This window comes from Protopterus annectens, chromosome 8.part0, assembly GCF_019279795.1.
Source record: "Protopterus annectens isolate FY-2018-M chromosome 8.part0, PAN1.0, whole genome shotgun sequence".
Taxonomy (NCBI): Eukaryota; Metazoa; Chordata; order Ceratodontiformes; family Protopteridae; genus Protopterus; species Protopterus annectens.
Window position 1 is genome coordinate 16,839,845 of NC_056741.1, and position 25,547 is coordinate 16,865,391.

Consider the following 25,547-nt stretch of genomic DNA (forward strand, 5'->3'; position numbering starts at 1 on the left):
AGAACAATAACACACCTTCCAAAAATATACAAATAACATATGCTGGCACTAATGCAAGCAGAGATTATAATCATTAAGAAATAAAGAATAATCATGGCAATAGAGCAAAAAGGTAATAAAAGAAAGTCATATGGAGCAAAAAGGATCATTTGTTTCTAAATAAAGCTATAACAAAGAGTTGTAAAATGGGGTAGACTCTAAGTATGGTATACATAGATTAGGACTTTGACAGTATTCCACATTCATGGATAATGGAGCACTTACAGACACATACAATACACCCTGCATTGATCAATTTCTTTGCAGTGACCATAAGGCAGTGGCAAGCCACATTTCAGTTGAGCCACGACAAAGGCAAGTTATTATCCCAGGGATAAAAATTCATACGGAGGTATTCCAGGGTGATGTTTTGTCACTGCCGCTGTTTTGTCTTACCCTTAACCCATTAAACTGTTTACTTAACAGATTAAGCTATGCTTACAACTTGGCTCCCAAAAACCAGCCTTGTTTAAAAACCTATCACCCTCTTTTCATGGCTAACTTAGAATTATACAGTTCATCCAATGAGGAGTTGAAAGCACAACTACAAATGTTTAAAACTTTTTCAGATGATATAAGAATATCATTTAGTCTTGATAAATGTGCAAAAGCAGCATTGCATTTAGAGCAGCAATGCTGCTGCACCAAGAAAATATTAACCTTGGACAGGAATAACTCGAGCAGGTTGGAGCATATAGAATATTCTGGAATAGATGAAAGGTCAGCAATAAAGCATGAACAAATGAGAATAAAGCTCAGTAAGGAATATTTCAGAAGACTAAAGCTAATACTGAAAACTGTTGTGACACCTAGAAATAAAGTTGAAGGTATACATCATTGTGTTCTTCTTGTTCTAGGGTTTGGGATAACTGACCGACCCCAAAAGGTACTGAATCAGTTGGAAACAAAAACAAGAGAAATGCTTCATGGTTATCAAATGATATTTAAAAATCAGTGTATACTAAGATTAAAAAATCTTCACTCTGAAGGAGGTATGGGCCTCCTCTAAATTGATTACATGTATAGACCTGCAGTCATGGGACACCTTGCACATCTGCTGACCTCAACAAATCCAAACATAGTGGACGTTTTAAAACATGAGGAGAAGAAGTCTAAGATGGCATCTTTGCTTAGCTTAGCAAAAGCATTTCGGAATGTTGCAAGACATGAAATAAAATGAATAAATTAATAAAAAATCAGACAGCAACTGACACCCAAAAACAAAAGAAAGACTATAAGGAGAAGGATCAGATGAGTAGAAAAAAATAGAAAATAGTACTGACAAGTACAGACATCTTCTGGAACAACCTCAGGGTGACTAAGATTTGATGCAGGAATGGTTATGGAGAGATGAACTGAAACCAAAAGGTAAAAGGCTAATAGTGGTGGCCCAGGATAGTGGACTATGTACACACTGGTTTATAAAGTTCTTCGAAAACATTGAAGAAAGAGACAAATTCAGGTTCAGTAAAACAGAACTTTAAACAGTTACACATTTTGTTGCTGGGCGTGATACACTCACGGCAGAGGGCTTGTATGCTGAAAGGCACAATACTGTGGCAAGACTGCTGCACTGCGGATTGTGCAAACATTACAATATTGAAGTAGTTGAGAAAGATTCACTTTATAATCTCGAAATACTAAAATACCGTATTTTAGTATGTCGAGACTATAAAGCCGAAAGCCCAAGAAACCGACACCCACAACCTCAAAATTCAAAACCATGATCATTCACATACACACACCACCACACAAACAAGCACACATACACCTACCTAATGACACTACAACATACAAAACAACACACACACAAACACAATATAATAAACAAACACACATACCCTACCTATAATCGGGGCGGGCAAGCTCTCTGCACCCCCCCCACACCCCCCTACTTATATATACTAACTCCAAGGTCGCACTAAACACACAAACACATAAAACACCATTACACATACTCACACACATTAAAATCCCTACCCAACACCCTTACAGGAACACCACTTACCTGAATCCCCAGCTAAATCCACAAACTACACCACATGTCACAAACACAACAACACAATAGTGGATTCAACATTTCCGCATTCGATATTATGCAGTTTTGCGTAACTGCACTTTTGATTTTATAGTCTCGAAATACTACAATTTGATATTTTAGTATTTCGAGATTATAAAGTGAAACCGCTGAGAAGCATTGGAAACAAGATCCACAAAGCATTATAGAGAATGATGAAGTTACATCACATGGGATTACTTGTTACCGACACTTCAAAAAACAGATGTGAGAAACCAAGATATAACAGACTATGAAAAAAAGGCAAAAGTAGCATTGACCAGTGAAATTGCTACACCCACTGATTACGGTATCTTACTTACAGAAACACACACACACACACACACACACACACACACACACACACACACACACACACACACACACACACACACACACAGTCATAAAATACCAAGTGTTGCAGGCCAAAACAAGAGCAAATTGGAGGAAAGATACCCAGATATTTCCAATGGTAGTAGGAGCAGTGGGTCTAATAAAAAAGAATTTACAGTTGTACCTAAGTATGTTACCAGCACATGTAACTCTGTATGAATTACAGGCCAAGTCAGTTCTGTGCACATTGTGGGTGCAGAGAAGACCACTTTAGCTAACATCAAAGACTGAAATAATACTAATGTCATGAACTCTGCCATACCCAGACTTAGGAATAGGGACATATATGTGGTGATGTTCAGCCCCATTTATTCACATTCCTGTGTTGGCCCTCATTTTTGATCATAATTGTGTGATTCAACAACTTGTCCGACAGCCAAGGGGTTCTGCAGAGTTTTACTAATTTGTCTATTATACTAGCATGAGGGACGGTCCCCAAAGCCTAGGCCAGACTGAGACAGGCAGTGTGTACCACATTGTCCACAGCCTCAGTGACCTTTTCACAAAAACTTACCAAGCTAACATGGCAGAATCTACCTATCACATAACCAAATTGGTTTCCGCCAAGGTCAGCAATGTTGCCTATGTCTACATTTCTGAGTTCATATTACATTTGTTCCACAACTTTAAACAGCAGACTGATAAGTATGAAGGCCTGTAGTTACCAGAGTCTAGAAAACAGACACCTTTATTGTAGTGGCAACACAGAAGTAGTCCAACAGGCTTAGGGAACAAATCAAGTAGCTAAGATAAGATTTAAAGACTAAGAAGGAGTTTATATATTTTATATTAACCACTGAGAAGGATGCACTCTGTTATGTTGTCAAGTCTGATGTGGGTGTGTGAGGTGAATTTTAAACTAAATAAATTCATTGCCAAAATACCCACTATATCCTTTGGGTCAAAGTGAGTGGTGTGAATGTCAACTAATTAATTACATTATATAAACAAACTTCTTAGTCTCACTGAGTAAAAACTAGTAACACTAAAAGAACTGAAATAAAAACGCAGGCACCAAACAGGTAGTTAAGCTTTCGCTCTTATTAGATAAAAGAGCTTCTTCAGAATAACTTTGGAATCAGTAATACACACAATATATAGATCAAATGTCATATGCTTATACATTGACCAATAGAACAACTACAGATATGTTTGTACAGTAACCAATAAAATGTGGTCAAAAATTCAAACTGTACCAATACATTCTAAACTATAGTAATAATATGAATACATGAATATGTTAGTAGTCAAAAACGTAAACAAGTTAGTGCAGAGTGTAATCAGAGAAGGGCAATGTAAACTGCACTGTACTGTTGTGTTCTAAAAGACTAATATGCATATGAGTACACAAATGTGTAATAACTACTAAGAGAACATAATAATTAAACTAGCACAGTGTATATAAAAAATGCATGTGTATATATTATACATTAGATAGAATTAATGTAAGGTTACATTAATTATTCCGTCTTAATGCACATTTTATATTTACACTCTCATTCAGACCAGGAAAAACTTCTGAATTAAGCAAGAGCTGCCACTTCATTTCTCTGAATTCTAAGTATAATTCCCAATCACCAAAAAAATGTTCGACCTGTTCAAGAACTATAAAGTGAAACTTGGTGAAAGCAGTATATATGGAGCTATGCTTAGCTAGGGCATTATTCATATTACCAGCTCTAATAGCCTCTAAATGTTCCTTTATTCTATCTGAAAGCCTTCTAGTAGTTTTACCTACATAGACAGGGTTACAAGAAGCATACATCCCTGCATAGGCAACTGCTGTAGAATGACAAAAAAAGTATTTAAAAAAACTTAACAGTATAGATGCAATGAGGGAAAGTGTATTGTGTTCCAACAAGAATATATGGACATACCACACATTTACTACAAGAATGCATACCTCTAGGTGAAGACGTAATATTTGTAGTGGCATCAGTAAAAAATGAAGGGTCCCTGTTTTCCAAACTCATTCTAATGGTCCTAGTTCTCTTATAAGAAAAGGAAGGTGAAATGCCTAAAGCTTCTGACATATGCTGAGACTCAGTTAATAATTCCCAATTGTTAGAAATAATATTTCTAATGAGAGACATATCACGGTTTTACTATAATAATTCATTACATTGTTGGGCATTGCTTCCTAACATAACTGAAGAAGTATATATAATTCCATTTGGTGGCCATGGCTAATTTAAGTTCATTCACAGCTTTTAATTTCCAAAAGTGGTTTTAAGATCTTTGCTGATCTACTTAAGAGCATTTGTGAGTTGGGTGCAGCTCGATTTTTAAGAGTTATTCAAGATTTTCTTTTTTTCTATTTTGTTATTGACATGAAGTTTCCACATATAGGTTTATTCTTAAATGTGTCATTAACCAATGCGTGGGCACTGACTTGTCTTTCTTGGTACAGTGGGCAGGCACTGACCTGTCTATCATTGTACAATGGGTGGGCACTGACTTGTATGTTATTGTACAATGTATGGGCACTGGTTTGTCTTTTATTGTACAATGGGTGGGCACTGACCTGTCTATCATTGTACAATGGGTGGGCACTGACTTGTCTTTTATTAAACAATGGATGGGCACTGACTTGTCTTTCATTGTACAATGGGTGGGCACTGACTTGTCTTTCGTAGTACAGTGGGTGGGCGCTGACTTGTCTTTTATTGTACAATGGATGGGCACTGACTTTAATTGTACAATGGATGGGCACTGACATGACTTTCATTATACTGTGGGTGGGCACTGACTTGTCTTTACAACTGCTGAGGTGTTGGTAGATGTCAGAGGTATAAGGAGCCACATTTTCAACTGGTTCCATGAGTGGGTGATTCTTGGGGAATTTTCCTGGGTCATCTAAGGTCTGTAGCACGTTAGCCTTTGAAAAGCCCCTAAAGACCAACTTTTTTGGTATTAGACAGTCCAAAAGTCACAAGTAAAAGATTATTGATTTATGACTAGATTTAGTCAGAGATGTAGTGACACAGGGTGAGGTACAGGAGGTATTTTAGCTAGTAAAGACATGATAAAGAGTATTTGGACACATAGTAGGGAGTTTAGTAATTTGCTCCATAACATTTGCATTAATGATGTCCAACAGATACTGAGCTTGTGTGTATATATATATATATATATATATATATATATATATATATATATATTTATTTATTTATTTATTTACGGTGTAAGTATGCCAGTCATTGACTGGGTAGTTAAAGTCCCCTAACATGATAGTGTTAGTTTTGAAAGTAAGGGCAGTTAGCATGTTCTTCCAGATACATCACTGGGGATATGTAGGAGGTAGTTGATTTTGCTGAGTGCAATTTGAATCTCTATGAACTCTTAAGTTAGGACTGCAGGTATTTTGACTTGAGATGAAGGTGTTTCTTATGAAAACATATACTCCACTTGAGCTACTCTTATGTTAGAAAGCATGATGGGTACTGAACCCTGATATATAGAGAGAGTGCTTTCAGTGCATTTGAACCATATTTCAATAACGTAAAATATGAATGAGGTTCAAGTTGCAGGAGTGCCTCAAGTTCCACCCTCTTTTTCTTTAGACTTCTAGCAGTAAGTAGTGGCAACTCCATGTTGTATTGATCTGAATGTACTATGCCGGAATATTTGGTAAGGGGACCCTGCCTTAAAAAACACTCCTCTAGCAGTTTATATGTATTTCAAAATAATTATAAAGAGACTAAGACAGGTAAACAATGTAAGGTGTGTGTGTGTGTGTGTGTGTGTGTGTGTGTGTGTGTGTGTGTGTGTGTGTGTGTGTGTGTGTGTGTGTGTGTGTGTGTAATAATCTCTAGAGCCTCAGCTAAACAAGTCTTTAAAGAGTATATACTCTAAAACTAAATATATATATATATATATATAAAACAAAATATAAATATATAAAACTATAAATACAATAATCTGCTTATTCTGTCTTCTGAATGGTGGAAGAGTAATGACTGTTCTCACCTGTCTCCTGATTGGGTGATGAGCCTCCTGCAGGTCTCCATCTGCACATCCAGGCCTCTCTTCATGCTGCACATTTCCATGTATTCATGCAGGTGACGGTTCATGTCATTCTTTGCAGTAGCCAGTTCTAGCTGCTCAGTTGACCCCCATATTGTCAAACATCAGGAATGATGAAAACAAACAGACAGAGAGAGAGTAACAAAACATTATCAGATGATAACAGTGAATGGATTATAAGGATTCATATGCTACTTAATATACTATGCCCAAATGCCCCACCTATGCATCAAGCTGACAGCTTATATGAACCTCTGACACTCCTTTCTGGTACCCTACAGCCCTTCATTACTGTCCTGTGCATTCTTAAATGTTTTTGTTATCATAGCCTTCATCATATTTCCTGGGAGTCTGCTTTAGGAGTCGTAACCCCTTGGTGAAATATTATTTTGTCACATTTCTTTTGGTCTCCCTTTTCTCCAAAAATATGCCATAACCCTCATGTCCTTGAAGATTTAATTACTTTAGGAAATTATCCCTTCCTTACCTCCTTTTCCTTCTGTTGTCTCCCTCTTCTGCCTCCACCACACCTTGCCTTCTTCCACTCATTTGTTTGCCTATTTGTTTTGGTGAAGTACCTGAATGCTTCATCCAGAGCCACATAATATTGTGTTTATTTATTTGTTTGTTTCTATTTTTAACTGGGATACAGTACAGCTCCCACTGGACTATTTTCATACTCAGCCTGTGTTACTATCTAACTTCTATGAAGTATATGTTTTGGCGTACTAACGTATTCAGAGAGACTCTGTTTCATGCCTTGCACTATACTATTGTGGCTGCTTCATTTGAACTCCATCCACATCATCCTTGCAAAGGCAATGCTTTGAGGTTCGGTCCTCTACTGACCTGAATCCCTTAAATTCTGCAAAGAATCTTCATTGCTAACTACTATGTCTTATCACGTAGGAGGAGTGGAACAGTCTGTGAGGTAGCAGAACTTGTGTTTTCATTTATTCATTCATTCTATGGTACCTGCTTTATCTTGTTAAACTGCTCTAATCTTTCCCTTCTACTGATATGACATATTTTATTTTGGGAATTACACAATAGCTGCAGAATCCTGAATTCTTATTGGCTGAAACGCTTTCTTCATCTTAAGGTAAAACACTAATCAGCCATGTTAAAGCACGGTGGTGCGACTGGGACAACAGAATAACAACACGTATGACCAGTGGAAGAGAAGAAAGAAGGAAAGACAGAGGCGGCCTTTTATAGCATTAGTAACTGTCAGTTGAGTATGGGTATTACAGGTTTTACCCACAAATGACTTAATTTAACAAGAGTAAAAAACAGTAGAAAAGACATGGTGGTCCACTGACAGAAAAATGTGAACACAGAGCTGATGTGATACCTTTTATTGGCCCAACTTAGGTTTCATAGTACAGCTACTTGAGCCTTCAGACTAACAGGGGCATTTCATTTGGAGTTGCTCTGTGTTCATTACTAACTTCCCATACAAGTCACAGCACTGCATTGCTTTAAACTATCTCCAGTGGCTTGAACTTCCCCAACTACTGCTACTTTATCAGTTTCACATGCTTCACTCTATCCTTTATAAACCCTCCTTCTGTCCATCTCTCTCCTCCTTAGTCTCTATCTACACTCCATCCCGAACCCTCCGCACTTCTAATCAACAACTACTTAACATTTACCAGCCTACAAAGTCTGTTGGCAAACTACTCTATAAACACTCAGTTGCCCATGCCTGGAATAGACTTCCCCTTGACTTACGTTCAATTTCACATACCTCCCACTTTAAAAATGAACTAAAAAGATATTTTCTCAATTCCAGGACCTGCCCTTGCAATGACCCCACTTATCCCCCCCCCCCCACTTGCCCTTATTGAGATTCCTACTTAGTCCCCCTATACACCTCACATAAGGTATTTGCATAACTACTTAGTCCTCCTATACACCTCACATAAGGTATTTGCATAACTACTTAGTCCCCCTATACACCTCACATAAGGTATGTGAATAACTCCACACATATAGCAGTAACATATAGATACTTTGTTTTACTCTCAGCCTATTGCATTATCTCACAATAAAACTTTGTTTCATATTTTTCATTTTTCTTCTTCTCCATGCTTGGAACTTTAACTTGTTTGTATGTACTCAACAAATGTAAGACTCTAGCTCTGTATTATTGCCTGTCACCTCAATATTTTTGTGAAGTATTATACTTTGTAATAGAAATTTATTTGTTAAAATGTAAAATTGCTTCTCACCTCAATACTTTTGTGTAATATTATACTTTGTATTAGAAATGTATCATTGGAGCTTTTCTCCTCGGATCTCTACTGAAAATGGGCCACAAGTCCAGTTGGACTAACCCGGTTAACAAATGTCAATAAATACATAAATAAATAAATAAAGTTGCACAACTCCTGATGAAGGGCTTCTGCTTCTGTTAGTCCAAAAGCTTGAGCAGGTATACTATAAAACTTTGTTGATCCAATAAAATGTGTTTCATTCCTTATATTTGGTTTAGTCATGCCTGCCTTGGGCAAAAGTTTTAAAGCCAGCTCCTAGTTGTTGATTGGTTTATAGCAATCTCAAGCTAAGACTTGCACATGCCCAGTACAGGCTGAGGAAGAGAACCAGAACATGGAAAGAAATGAATGGCTGAGGTAGCAACAAAAGTAAATATGAAAAAAGCTTTAGCAGTGATTCTGACATTCTGTGCATAGCAGCACTCTTTCTGTCTTCCCATGCCCACCTGTGCAAACTGGCATTGTGCTAGCCTTCCCTACTGCCTCCCAGATATACCAGTATATTGTCAGCCTTCTCAACTGCCCTCCTGTACAAACACCTCCTCTTCATATCTCAGTTTATTTTATGATTGAAGCTGCTATTTTGGATAACTGCAGCATTATGAATATCTAATTAACCATTAAGATTCACTTTCATCTTTTGGAGTGGAGAACAAGTAAGACCTTTTATGGACTTCTAACCACAGATGTAGTTCCTGCCAGTAAATAAGTAGTTCTTACCAGAATCAATGTTCGTAGATGAATACTAGGCTAACTGCCCTGAAGGGCCATTTTAAACCTAGCCAACAATTCAAGATCAGAATCAAACTCTGTACCTTGTGTTTATGAAGTGAAGACCTTAACCATTACGCCAAGCCCACTCATGTGTCTCAAAAATATCCCAGCCCAATCACAGACATAAATGCTAGAGGCATAGCAAAGGCAGAGTGAAGGAGGGGGTCAGTTCTGCAGGTCTATATTAGAACATCGACTTTTTAAAACGTCGATTGTTCTAATATCGACCCCTATTCAGCGAACGCTGAAAATAGCGAAGCTGTGGAACACCGAATTTCTTCCTAGGGAAGGAATTTGGTTTGCCGTTCCTGTGGCTTCGCTATGTTCAGCACTGTGGTGGAAAGTTATGGGTCAGGAACAGGTAAGTGTGTGATAGTTTGGATGTGAGGGTTAGGGTGCGGGGTAGGTGAGTTAGGGTTAGGGCGTGGGTCAGGTAAGTGTGCGACTGTGTGGATGTGAGGGTTAGGTCGGGGTAGGTGAGTTAGGGTTAGGGCGCGGGTGAGGTGAGTGTGCGATAGTGATGGACCTTTGGGTTAGGGTTTGGGTTAAGGTAAGTGGATAGCTGTGGTGTGTATACAGTTTAGTGAAGGGTTAGATGTAGGATTGTAGGTGTATGTGTGTGTGGATTGCTGTTTGTTTGGCATGTTTGTGTTCTGTGTATGTGTGTCGGAACAGTGAATTTTTTCCCTTGGAAAAAATTTGCTGTTCTGCATGTTTGATGTTGTCAACATTCGCTGAATAGGGGTCGATATTAAAACATTCAACGTTTTAAAAAGTCGATCTAATATAGACCCCTGTTCTGCATACAAGGTGTTTGGGGGTGCAACCTGCAGTTGAAGATGGGGTTGTATTGAGCTGAAGCACTTCATGGGGGTAGTTTAACTGTAGTAACCTACTTGTTACATTTTTAGCAGTTTGCTACATTTTCAAACAGAAGACTTTTTTTAAGTCCTCAACTCAGATAGAGAAACTTTTTTTGTCCTCATCTCTGATCTATTACTTAGAATACTGTTTTTTGCTTTGGTTGAGGGGTGCCAGATAAATAAACTGTACCAGGCACTAGATGAGCTAGCTACATCTCTGATAAATGCCTCACTGAAGTCAGATCTGTGGGACAAACTGATACAGCCCTGACTGTATTCAGAGTTCCACAACTTTGACTAAAGAGTGCAGATGCTGGTGGACCCATACCTCTCAAATGTACAGATTTTTGCAGAATGTCCAGATTTTTGCCTCATATTTTTGGTCTGTTTGTCATAAAATTTGTGGTTTTCTGGTAAATTATTGACTATTGAAGCCACTAAATAATACTAAATAAGGACAGACATTTGAGTTTCAGACTTTATATCCTTCAAAACGTAAGTAATAATGCAAATCCTTTTATTCTAGCCATGTTCTAAGTTTGTAGGAACGATATTTAAATTCTGTCCCTATTTTAGGGCCTTTGCTCCGCCATTCTTTCTGGCTTTTTCCACATTTCTTACAATAAGTGTTTGAGACGTATGGGACCTGACCACAACAATATGACAGTGGCTTTGCAGACCTAGGCTAATGGTGATGGCATGATCTTGATATGTCAGGGCAGGGCACTGACATAAGTACAGACAACAGGCAGGTACATTAGCTTGTCAAGCAATGATCTGCAGTGAAGCCAGGGTTTAGGCATGTGTATGTATGCACAAATATTAAGCCCAGAACTTGTTTCTGCAATGTGCTTAGTGACCACTAGATGGCGACATGAGTAGCTACAAAAGCTCTTGATCTGAATCAACTGTGGATGATGGCCTACAATTAGCTGGGTTTCAGACTCTCACCCTCCCTAATTGCCAGACAAGAAAAGAAAAGCTCTTCTAAATGCAAATCCTTACTGGAAATGAAGCTCCCCCAGGGGATATGTGATGCTGTGGTCTGACAGAACAGGGGGATGAAGAACCTTATCGGGTTCAGAAGGACGCCTGATGGTGATGAGTATTAATGGACCAACAGACAGATATAGACTTCAGTCACAAGGCCAATGGTTCTCACCATAAAATAAATATCTGGCAGCATATTACAAACAAATACTGCAGTAGAAAAACATATATAATGCCAGAGAAGAAATCACTTCCCAAGAAAGAAATAAAATTGTCCAGCACTCAGAAACATTCATATGAAAACCTGAGAATTGAATTTTTCATATTAGAAGGGCAACAAGAAATGTAGAGATGGACACAAGACAGAATTAAAAATGAGGTGCATGTCATGGGGAGAGGAAACGAAGGGTACAGCAAAAAGCAGAAAAAGATGGTCACTTGCAGTAAAAGCTCTCTGCACAAAATCGCAGTGAAAAGGAGTAAGTAACTATTAGTAAATAAATGTTATTGAAGTGCTTCCTGACATGGAATGAGGTACTTAACGCTACATAAATAAGCAATGGCTGCCAGAAACGTAACTCCTTCACATGGAGGAGAGAAATGTGCATCACACTAAACGTACATTCCAGCCACGTAACTCACTGCAAACTGGTGCAGATGTCAATACTGTTGTCACGTAAGCACTTCCAAGAACAGAATTACATGCCGGTTCAAGGCAATTACATCGGCAGAAGTAATCACTTCTTGCTACAGACGTTTGTTGCAAGAAGGTACACACTTTGTTTCATAGAAGTGAAGTGACCTAGAATCCATGGAAATAGAGAACCCAGGACTTTGTTGTAGTTGCATCTGAGATGTAAAATATAAAACTTCCCATAACATGGCATGGCCAGTCCTTTCTTTTCCTTAGTTTCTGGCTTAGGTTATGTAGCACATGATGCTGTCCATTCATTGCCATCAGTTTACTGGCAAGGCCAGTACTGCCCTCATCCGAACTGACACAGGTTTGATACTGCATTCAGGCTAATGATCACACAATACTACCCTCGCCCTCACTTTAATCTGAAAATCATGTGAGAAACCATGGCCTTAAGCTTAATGCCAAAAAATGAGTTGTCATCCCCTTTGGTAAAAACTCAGTTCCCACTAATCATCACATTGACAGGAGCTCACTGAATACTGAAGGCTTTATAAGAGATCTGCGGATGCAGGTTGACAGCAACCTCTTCTCTGACCACCACATTGCTTGTCACTGTGGTCAGAAAGTCCTTCTGTGTGGCACATCTCATTACCAAGGGTTTTGCATCCAGGAAGAAAGGGGTCATTGTCTCTCTCTCTCTTCTCTTCCCTCATTAGAGCAATCATGGAGTACAATGCCCCATTTGGCATGTACCTCACTAGACACATGCAAGAGCTGGAAAGGCCACAGAAGTACCTCACGAAAAGGATTCTAGGCATTAAACACATGTCCTACATGGACAGACTCAAAATACTCCAGCTACTCTCTGTCTCATATCGCCTACTTAGAGGTGATCTCTGCTTGACTTACAAAGCCATGTCTGACCCAGCTCTGTTAGAAATGCTACATCTAAAGAAATCCCAATCCCTCCACACCACACACTCCAGAGACTTCAACCTCATTGCCACAATCAAAAAAACATGCTGGAGGGACAGGTACCTCACCCAGAGACTGCCCATCCTATGGAATAGACTTCCCATATATGTCAAACAGAGCACCTCATTGTCTCTCTTCGAAAGAGCGCTTGATGAGTGGATGGGAAATAGAAAATGCACCCCAGGAATCACTCCAGTGGCTCTATTCGACAGAGGCACTGGGAACTAAGGTCCGGTGGCACTATGCCAGGGCACTTCTATGGGCTAGGCTTGTAAAGGCTCCAGGGTCATAAGCCTAGTACACACCTATGAACCTATGTGCTACTTTATCCTTAAATAGGGTTGCCACCCCTCCATTTTTTTTCTGGACTATCCGGAAATCAAACTTGCAACAGCTGGAGAGACCAAAAAAGTACCTCACCAAGAGAATCAAGGGTCTCCAACATATGTCTTATTCTGCCAGACTAAAGAAACTTCAGCTCTATTCAGTAGCATACCGCCTGCTCAGAGGTGATCTCTGCCTGACGTACAAGGCCATGTCCAATCAGGATCTGATGGACATGCTCCACCTCAAAAAATCCAAATCCATCAGGACCACGAGAGCTAAAGACTTAAACCTCAGCACAAGTATGAATAGGACATTCTGGAGGGATAGATTCATAACCCAGAGGCTTCCCATGCTTTGGAACAAGATCCCAGTTCATATTAGGCAGAGCCCCTCACTGTCTCTCTTCAAGTGAAATCTTGATGAGTGGATGGGAGATCGTAAGTTTACCCCAGGGGTCACATCTGTGTCACTGCTAGACAGGGGCACAGTAAACTAATTCTATTATATAAGGGGACCTTCATTGTGTCACTACTAGACAGAGGCACAGTATTCTAAATTTATTCTGTACATTTTTTGTACCATTTCATGGGGTGGCAAAAGCCACATCACTATGGCTAGGCTTACAAATGCCCCAGGGCAGATAGCCTAGTACTATACTATGAAACTATGATTCTCCGCTAGTCCGGAAAACACTGTACAAACTCCAGTATTCTGTTTCAAAAGGAAATAGACTATCAGAGTTTGTAAATCGGCCGATTTACTATGCTTTTTTTTACAGAAAAGCATAGTAAATCAGCCAAAAGAAGGCAGAGGAACAAAGAAAGAGGGTGTTCCCTGCAAAGTGATGTCATTGCGACATCACAAAATGGACGGAATGTGGGCGGGAGAGGAGGTGGGGTGGGTGGGGTTACTTGTGACGCGAGGGGTGTGGCTTTACTCTGGTTTTAGCCACAAATGAAGGTGGCAACCCTATATCCTTAGTATAACAAGCTCAGTGTACTACAGTACTATAAGTCCTCATCTCAATATGTAAATTTCAAAGTATTGTTTCTTGGTTTAACCTTAGTTTGGCACAAATACTATATCTTGCATCACTGAAGGAGCAACAGTTAACACGGAGTCTTTACCCTTGATCTGATGATTGTACTGCCAAAAAGACTCTCATCTTGATCAACCAGAAATGACAGTGTTCTTTCTTGCCTTAATTTAACAAGTGCAGAAGAATATTGTTTCAGCTTCCCTGGATCAGATAACACATAATACAATGCCCTGCCCTTTCCTCATTTTGAACATATCAGTAAGCAAGTTGACTCCTCACGCATACCTCAATCTGATCGATTGTTTCCTGATATTCTTTTTCTCTTGTTTTGAACAGTGATTCTGTGTCTTTTATAACCTTCTCCAAGCTCTCTTCTTGTTGCTAGGGAAAGAAAAACAACGAGTTAAACCACAGATTATCACCTATAACACCTGTCCACATCCCAAACACAGCACAGCAGGTATGATATGACATCCCACAAACAGGGGCATCACCTAGTAGACAGACAGACGGCAAAAGCTTTACTGCAGCATAGTACCCACCAGACAGACATTTCTGTTAAAGTCCAAATCAAATATATCTAATATCTATCTGTCTAGATATCTAAAGCTATATCTATCTATCTATATATATATATATATATATATATATAAATCTATATCTGTAGATATATCTATATATTTATATATATATATATATATATATATATATATATATATATATATATATATATATATATATATATATATATATATATATATATATATATATATATATATATATATATATATAGATACATAGATATAGATATATAGTTTATTCATGAAATGTTAGGTGTCTTTGACTGAATGGTGGCTTTTCTTTGTTCTGTGTATTTTTGGAATTCCAAAGAGTATCTGAATTCTAGGATATTGCACCTATAAGATTATTTTAGCTTTAGGGGCTAAGACTGAACCTTTGAGAATGTTACTAGATAATAAATTAAAGAATGTGATAGCGATCATCAAAGACTGCTGGTGTTTCTTGAATAGACTATATGATTTTGTGAAAAGCTGCACACATGATGATTTTATTTTTGGTACAGTGAATGTTGTCTTGCATTTTATATCTAATTTCCACATGACCTTGATGAGGGCTGTCCTGCTAATATAAGTATTATTTAACACTGTACTGCACTTTGTGATTGTTTTGCTGCTATAGTACTACTGCACTTTGAATCTGGTGCACTTTGTGAGCTGTGTTTGTTGGTGACTGTTGCTGCCTTTGTTTCCGTACTTTGCTCACAATGTTTTCCATGATATATAGCATAGGATAGGTTCAGATCTGCTGATTCTAGCTTTATTTGTTACCACTCAAGTTTCCTTAACCAGCCAGCTTACATTAAGAAGGACACCCCACCTTGTGGCAGAAGCATGTAGCAGGGACCATTTTGAGTTGGAGTTTGGTGGGAGAAGGCTCTGTGTGGTCTTCTCCGATAGGTAGTTGGGCTACTTTTATTTAACTCATCGGCATTTAAGCCTTGCTTTTGGGTGGACTTGTACTCAGTTCACACGAGCTACGCAGAGTTTTGGCCAGACGGCTGGAATGCCTGTAAATGAGAATTTATCAGTTGCTGGTCTCTCCTGCTAATATAAGTATTATTTAATGTTGTACTGCACTTCATGATTGTTTTGTTGCTATATTGCTACTGTGTTTTTATCTGATGCACTTTGTGAGCTGTGTTTGTTGCTGACTGTTTTTGCCTTTGCTTCTGTACCTCACTCGCACTGTTTTCCAGGATTTACAGCTTAAGCTACATTCAAATCTGCTGATTCTAGCTTTATTTGTTACCACTCAAGTTTCCTTAACCAGCCAGCTCACATTAAGAGGGCCTCCCCCACAAACCTTGTGGCCAAAGCATGTAGCAGACGCAAAAACTAAAGTAGATATATTTTCCCCTTAGCAGCTGCCCATTTTCTGACTGAGGAACCACCCAAATTGAGCTTAGCTGCTCGGACAGCACTTCAGCTGCACTTTTTTTTAGACCATTTGCCACCTACCTACAAATCTCCATTAGTCTCCAACCCCCTTTCAAGCCCAATCAAACCACACCCCTCCATTACTTTGCCCACTGAGTAAAGCAGTTTTTAAACCTAGCACTATGGATGGCCATTCCCCCCATCTCTGCTGCTAGCTTGATTTCATGGGCATCATGAGGCAGTGTAGCAACTGCCTCGTACACTGACAACCCACTAGGAAACCGTTCCTGCTCATTTTGTGAGAGACGTATACAGAATTTGGAATCCTTGCTCTCTCAAGCACAGAACAGTAATACTGAACAGGTTGTCAGTCCACATACTACACCTCCTGCACAAACCATGCACTCAACAAATAAACCATCTTACGTGGAGGTACTAACCAGAAATTTACCTAAGCATCAGAGACCTCCAAAACACAAATATGCCACAGTTAATGCAGTACATACTGCATCCATTACACATAAAACCATACACACAATTGTCTCACCAAACAAGCCCCTAAGGCAAAACACATCTAAACAAAATTTTTTAGTTATCAGTGACTCCATAGTGAGACACACAGATGTCCTGTTCAACAGGTTGGACAAGGAGAAGGTTAGGGTAAGCTGACTGTCCGGTGCCAGGGTCTGCCAAATCACACACGCACTCAAGTCTCTCAACAACAAGTGCTGTTATGACTCCGTCATAGTTCATGTTGGTGTGAATGACTTGAGACGTACCTCACTGGACTATATGAAGAGCGACATGACTGACCTCTATGAATATGTGTCCCAAGCAGGTATGTCCCTAGCCTTGAGCAGCATACTATCCATACCTAGGATGACACCACAATACAAACAAAAAATGATTGACTTCAACAATTGGCTTGGCTTCTGGTGGCATTCTAAGGGGATCCAGTACCCATCAGCCTGTGATGACATGGTAGACAGACTACGCTGCTTTGTCAAAGATAGTCTTCACCTGTTACCTCTGGGATTTTGGTTACTGGCTAAGGCAATTGCCTACCCCATAGTGCCTTTTTTAGGCAATGTCACAAGAACAAAATTCCTGATGTAAAAGTATCTACAAAAAACAATCTAAGGGTTATGCTGCTAAATGCTGGAAGTCTAAACTTGAAACTGCACTCAGTGGAAGCAGCCCTCACCTTAGAAGATGCTGACATCTGTACAGTCACAGAGACTTGGTTTAAGGCCATGGAAAGCACCCTGGCCATACTGGGTTATAATGCCTTCCACACATTCAAAACACAAATCGAAAGTGTGAGACCTAAAGGAGGTAGAGTATCAGCATTTGTCAAAGATAAATACACCTCTAGACTGGTCAAACAGAAAGATTCCCTTCAACTACTCAAGGTCCAATTGATTGTAGATAAGACCCCTCTCCAAGTTACTACCAGTTTTTTTTAATTTCTCCAAGTCTTTTGGGTTTCTAATACCATGATGGGAATGGACCCCATTCCTAAGTCAGAGTACAATTAAAATTCATGAAATTAGTATTCTATCATTCTTTGATGTCAGCCAGAAATGCTCTTCGCAGCACCCACAATGCGCCCAGTAATGACTCCTTCTGTAATTCGTATGGGGTTACATGTATTGGTAACATATCTAAATATGATTGTAGATGCTTTTTATAAGACCCACTGCTCCTACTACTATTGGAACTGTCAGGGTATCATTTTTCCACATTGATCTAATTTCTGCCTGCATATCCTGATATCCTATGACTTTGTGTCTCTCTCTGTATGCAAGACACTGTAGTCAATGGGTGTGGCGATTTCAATAATCAATGCTACTTTTGTCTTCTTTTCATGGATCACTATATCCAGTTTACTCGCATCTATCTTTTGAACTATTGGTAACGGGTGATCCCATGTGATGTAGACTTCATCATTTTCTATGATGCTTTGTTGCTCAGTTTTCCAGTGTTTTTCAGCCACTTCAATACCATAATGTTTGCACAGTCCTCAGTGCAACAGTCTCGCCACATTATTATGCCTTTCACCTTCTGCCATTAGTATGTTGCAAATGTTTCTAATTCTGTTTTACAAAACCTACATTTGTCTGTTTCTCCAACATGTTCAATGGACTTTATAAACCAACGTGTATGAAGCGGTCTATCTCAGGCCGCCAATATTAACCTTTCATCTCTTAGTTTGAATTTGCTTCTCCTTGACCATTCCTGTGTTCGATCCTGATCAAAATGAGGTTCTTCCAGAAGTTTTCTATACTTGCAACTATATATATGCATTTTCCACATTTATTGCCTTCTCATCTGGTCCTTCAACTTGCATTCTTTCTTTTGTTTTTTTGGCACATTCAGTTGCTGCCTGATTTTTATCTACTTGTGGTTTGATTTCCATTCCTGCTTGACACCGATATGCTTCTGCTAGACTAAGCGGAGAAGTCATCTTAGATTTATTCTCCTCATTTTTCAAAAGTTTCACTATATTCGGGTCTTGTGACGCCAGCAGATGTATATAGTCCCATGACTGCAGATCTATACATGTAATCAATTTCAAGGAGGCCCATCCCTCCTTCGGAACGGGTAATATATAATCTTGGTATGCACTGATTTTTATAAATCATTTGGTGAGCATGAAGCATCTTTCATGCTTTCCTGTCTAATCTACCCAACATATTTTGGGGCTAATCACTCCAGAACTGTAAGTTAGGATAGGAAGAGCAAATTGGTTTATAGCTTGAATTTTGTTCCTAGATGTCAACGCTGTTTTCAGGATTAATTTAAGTCTTCTAAAGTATCCCTTACTAAGTTTTATTCTCATCTGTTCGTATTTTATTGTTGATCCTTTATCAATTCCCAAATACTTATACACTCCCTCTTGCTCAAGCTCTTTTATATCACATTTTGTTTCAAATTGATGTTTCTTGATGCTGTAGTTTTCCTGCTTTAATGGTTGCTTGAGCACATTTATCAAGACCAAATGACATTCTTATATCATCTGCAAAAGTTTTGACAGCTTGCAATTGTGCTTTCAGTTCCTCATCTGATGAGGTATACAGTTTTAAATCATCAACAAAGAGAAGATGGGAAGTCTTCACACTTTGTTGTTTTCTAGGAGCTAAATTATAGCCGTGGCCTAAGCTGTTAAGTAAACAGCTTAATGGGTTAAATGGCAAGGCAGAATAGCAGCGGTGACAAAGAGTCCCCCTGGAATAACCCCCTTTGAATTTTTACCCCTGGGATAATAATTTGTCCTTTATCATGGCTTAATTGCAAAGTGGTCTGCCACTGTTTCACTGTAAGGTAATAAATCAGTGTAGGGTGTATCTTATACATTTTTAAGCACTCTTTTATCCATGAATGTGGGATACTATCAAATGCTTTTTTCTAGTCAATCCATGTCATAGTTAGAGTCTTCCCCTTTTTACAGTTCTCCACTCTGACTTTATTTAACAACAAATGATCCTTTGTTCCATATGACTTTCTTTTACTGCCCTTTTGTTCTATTGCCATAATTGAGGTTTCTTCTAAATGACTATAAACTCTTTTGACATCAATTCCAGTGTATAGTTTATACGTCATCGGAAGGCAAGTTATTATTGGTCTATAATTTTTAGGGTAGCTTGCAGGTTCACTCTTAAGTAAGATCATTGTTTTTCCTGTTGTTAGCCTGGTTGGTATCTGCTTGGGGTGCAGATATAAATAGTTCTTACTCATGGCTAGATCTTCGTACAAAGGTTTATTGCCAGCTATAGGACCCCCCTCCATGAACTAGGATGCCCACAGTGAATACTTGGATCTATTCGAATCACTCAAGATACAACTGAACACCCTGGTTATGGGTGACTTTAACTACCTGTCCATAGGTTGGGTAAACTATACATGTACTAACATAAATGGCCAAAGTTTCTTGGACTTTGTCAACTCAAATGCCCTGGACCAGTTGGTTGACACCCTCACAAGGGGCCCAATATATATATATATATATATATATATATATATATATATATATATATATATATATATATATATATATATATATATATATATATACATACACATATATATGTGTGTGTGTGTGTGTGTGTGCAGGATCTATATTAGTTTGTTGCAATACAATTGCAGCGAACACTACTTCATTGAAAGTAATTCAGCGAAAATTGTTTCAGCAATTCACTGAATTTACAGAGGGAAAGTAAATACTTACCCTGCAGCCCAACTATGCCCTTTTCTCCACTGTAGTGCAATATCAGAGTTAGTATACATAGTTGGGGGTGGGGGGAGTGAAGCCCCCACTTTGGTGGGTTCAATTTCCATAGCTGTAGGTCTGTTGTGCTGTTGGCCATGTACTTAGTTTCCCTTGGTAAATTCAGCAAATCACTGAAACGATTTTCACTGAATTACTGTCAAAGTGCTGTTCGCTGCAATTGCATATATATATATATATATGTATATATATATATATATATATATATATATATATATATATATATATATATGTGTGTGTGTGTGTGTGTGTGTGTGTGAGTAGATATATATATATATATATATATATATATATATATATATATATATATATATATATGTGTGTGTGTGTGTGTGTGTGTGTGTGTGTGTGTGTGTGTGTGTGTGTACTATAAAGGGGGCTCTGATGGTGCAATATGCTTGCATCCTGTAGAATTAATTTATTTATGTATTTTAATGTGATTGTCATATTTTTTGTGATGTTTGTTCTGTGTATTTTATTTGATTTACTTCAACTGGTCCATCACAGGTATGTGTGTGTGTGTGCGCGCACGTGTGTGTGTGTGTGTGTGTGTGTGTGTGTGTGTGTGTGTGTGTGTGTGTGTGTGTGTGTGTGTGTGTGTGTGTGTGCATGTGTGCGCATGTGTGTGCGCATGCATGCGTGTGTGTGTTACGATAGACTGGTATCCTATCCAGAATTAATTTCAGTAGCAGTTATTTAAAGAAAACTCCATCCCATATGTACGGCCCTCCCTTGTGAGATCTGATCAAAAATCAGTTTCTTTGTGAGTAACTGTAAGATCAGACTCTCCTTTAGCTGTAACTAAACTAAAAAACTTCTCTAAAGCCTACTGTAACCTATTATGTGGCGGCATTAATAGCTTCATAGCCCCTGACCTCACTGACAGCAAAGACGCCTATACTGAGATCTACACCAATGCCTTGTATAAACATAAAAACCCAGATGTGTGTAGAGGTGGTTGTTAATGGCACCACATAAACTGAACCCACAGAAATAGTAAGCCTGCTGGCTGTCAGGTTCAGTGGAAACTTTCCCTCCTGTCCCTGCCACGTATCCCCCAAAGCATCCCTACCACCTGCCTTCCGCATAGCATCTCCAAAGAGCAGGTCTTAAGCACTTGCATCAAAACCAAAGACACAGCTTCTATGGGCCTGATAATATCCCAGCCTATGTTGTAAATGGATTCAGACAGGAATTAGATGTACTGCTGGGAAATCTTTTCAACCACAGCCTAAGCACTGGTTTTGTCCCTGCTGATTGGAAAACAACAACTACTATTCCTTTACATAAAGAAGGTGCTTCCACTGATCCTGGGAACTACAGACCCATAAGCCTGTCGAGCCTTATCTTCAAGAATATGGAGAGAATCACCATGGACCTTATCAACAAAGATATAGGTAACCTAAAAACAATCTACCTGGCCCAGTTTAGCTTCGTCAAAGGGAAATCCTGCCTTTTGAACTTGATTGACTTCTTTGACACAGTCACCAAAGCCCTGGACAATGATAAATCAATGCACACAGCCTCAGCCTACCTGGACTTGGACAAGACCTTTAACACTATTCCCAACTCAGATATCATTGATAAACTCACCTAGCTGGACATCAACTCATATATTGCCGGGTGAGTTGCAAACTGGCTCACCGATAGAACACACACAGTCAAAATAGGGGATGCAACCTCCACCAACAGACCTGTAACCAGTGGTGTTCCACAGGGATTGATGCTGGGACCCCTACTGTTTGGAATCTACTTTTCAGATGTAGAGACAAAACCAAAAGGTCTATGGTTAACAAAGTTTGCTGATGACTGCAAGTTGGGAGCAGTCATTGAATCTCTAAACAATGTAAACATCCTACAAGAGGGACTCACACAGACAAATAACTGGTGCCAAAGTCATTGGCTTAAACTAAATGCAAAAACATACATCATCATCCCCTTCAGCAAGGGTGACATCGCTGCAGATTACCACATTAATAACAACATCCTAAACATGCAATCATAGGTGAAAAATTTGGGCATGCAGGTTGACAGCAACCTTTCTTTTAACCACCATGTCTCCACAGTGGTAAGAAGGGCTTTCTAAGTTGCCCATCTCATAAGTAAGGGCATCACTTCCAGAAAACCCATCAGGCCAATAATAAGGTATAATGTTCCCTTTAGTATGTACCTTTCCAGACACCTGCAGCAACTACAGAGACCTCAAAGGTTTCTTACAAAGAAAATTCAGGGTTTTCAGCATATGTCATATACTGACCAACTGAAATCTATGTCACTGTACTTTGTGTCATGCAGCCAGCTCAGAGGAGACCTGTGTCTTGCATATAAAGTAATCACAGATCCTGCACTAATGGAAATGCTGCACATTCGTAAGTCAAATGGTACATGATGCACATGACTCGCTCTAGAGATCACAGCCTAGTATATGACATTAACAGGACTTGCTGGAGGGACAGATATGCCACACTGAGTTTACCTCTCCTCTGGAATAAACTTCCAATTCAGGTGAAACAGACCACCTAGCTGACCCTGTTTAAGTGTAATTTGGATGATTGGATGGGAAACTGAAAGTTCACCCCAGGAGTTTCACTTGTGTCCCTCTTGGATAGGGCCAGTAGTTTTTTATTTAATTCTACTCAATACATTGATATTCTAGGGAATAGGGGCTGGGTTGTACTTGGTTAGGCATGCAAAGGCCCTAGGGCCAGTAGCCTAGCAACCTCCTTTGATCCTATGATTTTATGCCAAAATATACTATTTTAAATGCTGTTTATTCTGACTCCTGGCCTTGCCTCAGGAGAAATGGAGCCCTAAGAAAACCACTCAGTGGTGCCCCTGCACCCACCAGTTCCAACCCAGCACCCCCAAGTATTTTCCTCCACCATTCCCATCATCATGGCCCCCTACTCCATTCTGATTACTTCTCTTTTCTGCACTCTGTCTTAATCTTTGGATTTTTCCTACATGTTTCCAAATGTACTATAACTGGCCAAGACTGCAGTGTAGTAACTGTATAGGAGCAAGGCAGACACTACAGAGCTCGAGATGCTATGAAGTATATTTTAGAATTTATTTTACAACCTTTTGATCTAGTGACCACCTTTACAAAAATCATGAGTAAAGAAAGAAATTCAGTCTGCCTTTTCTTTTCATTCAAGGAAGAAATACATTGTTTGCAGGGCTTAATGTTCAAAGTTGACAAAGAAGTGGTTCCCAATAAAGTGTGTAACTGTTCTCCTGTGTTACATCAACCTAAACAGAGTTTAAACATCTTTAGCATAGTCTGGTTAAAGGTTTTGCTGTATCCAGATCTGTTTGTGTGTTTCTTGCTATGCCATTTTGTGTTGGCTGGGACTTACCTGCACTTAGCTGGAGTAAGTGAACTGGTCGGAACTGGTCTAGCATAGGGTGTTTGGCTAGGAGTTCAAAGACAAGGGTTGACTGGTCATTTCCAGTGTTTCTATTTTACTTTAGTTTTTATGGTACTTAAGCCTCACATGTGCATGGGGATTGTGCTTGTTTGCGCATCTCACACCGCCTCTGTGCTGTTTTAACTTTTGCGAGGTATCTCAGCTGCAGTTTTTCCCTTACCAGCACTCCTGTGTAAGTAAGGCTCTCCATTGCAGCTACTGTATTGGTTTTATCCAGCCCTACTCACACCTATTGGTACTCTTCTCAGATAGTACCCACTGTACTATCCCTGGCCTCTCTTCCACAGATTCTGACAACAATGGACAGACAATTTCCTAGGGTTTCTCCAGCTAGTCTGGTTGATATGGGCATCCTGAGACAGTGTAACAACTGCCTCATGTACACGGACAACCCTCTGCTACTACCACCTAGGAACACAATATGTGAGAGATGCAATTACATTAAGAACCTAGAATCCTTGCTGTCTCAATCACAAGCCAGCACATGTGGCACTGAGAAGGCTGTCTGCTCAAACACCATTCCTCTAACACCACCCACACCTGTACAACATGCTCCCACATATGTGGAGGTTCTCAACAAAAGCATACCTAAACAAAAGAAACCTCCATGGCAAAAACACACACGCACATCACAACCCACAGGACCAAGCACCACACATAGAAGACACACCTGTGTTTCTCAGCCTCAAAGGCCCAGCCACAAACCCAACATACTAGTCATAGGAGACTCTATGATGTGACACACCGATGTGCCCCTCACCAGGCTAGACAAGGAGAAAGTCACGGTAAGTTGCTTGTCGGGTGATAGAATCTGCCATATCACGCACACACTCAAGTCTCTTAACAACAGGTGCTGTTATGACTCTGCCATAGTCCATGTTAGTGTGAATGACTTGAGACGTACCTCTCTGGACTATATGAAGACAGACATGATTGAGCTTGCAGAATATGTGTCCCAGGTAGGGATATCCCTAGCCTTAAGCAGCATCCTACAGTCACCCAGAATAATGCCTCAATACAAACAGAAAATGATTGACTTTAACAATTGGCTTAGTTTCTGGTGTCATTCCAGTACTGTCCCAATCAAATATCCATCTGAAACAAATAAATAATGAACTCGGAAAAAAATGGATTCACCAAATGTAACCCTCCCCTTTCTTGGCTAATTTACTAGGAAAAGTACATAATTTAAATTCCCTGGTATAACATAATGAATCAGGTATACTTTATCAGACTAGTATGTCTTCAATACATACATTATTTCTTGCATTATAAATTTCCATTAATCCTCATTTACCTCTTCTTCCTCAAACCTTATCCTCACTCTCTTTCATACTAAAATTGACCCCCACATTCTCTAAATCCCCATAGTCCTTGACTTGATTTAGCTTAGTCTTACTTTTTTTAATAATCCTATTAAGCTGCTTCAAAACTAAATTAAACCCATACCTTATTCTTCACTATAACTA

The 25,547-nt window shown here is 39.2% G+C and overlaps 1 protein-coding gene across 4 annotated transcripts in view; it reads right to left on the reverse strand.

Annotated features, from left to right (window-relative positions):
- IFFO1 (intermediate filament family orphan 1) overlaps positions 1-25,547 on the reverse strand; it is a 390,911-nt gene that overhangs the window by 38,117 nt on the left and 327,247 nt on the right. For all 4 annotated transcript variants that reach the window (XM_044079576.1, XM_044079573.1, XM_044079577.1 and 1 more), the window contains 2 exons: positions 14,687-14,782; positions 6,458-6,588 (listed from right to left, as the gene is read on the reverse strand). In XM_044079576.1, coding sequence (XP_043935511.1) covers positions 6,458-6,588; positions 14,687-14,782 — 227 coding nt within the window. The remainder of the gene's footprint in view (positions 1-6,457; positions 6,589-14,686; positions 14,783-25,547) is intronic.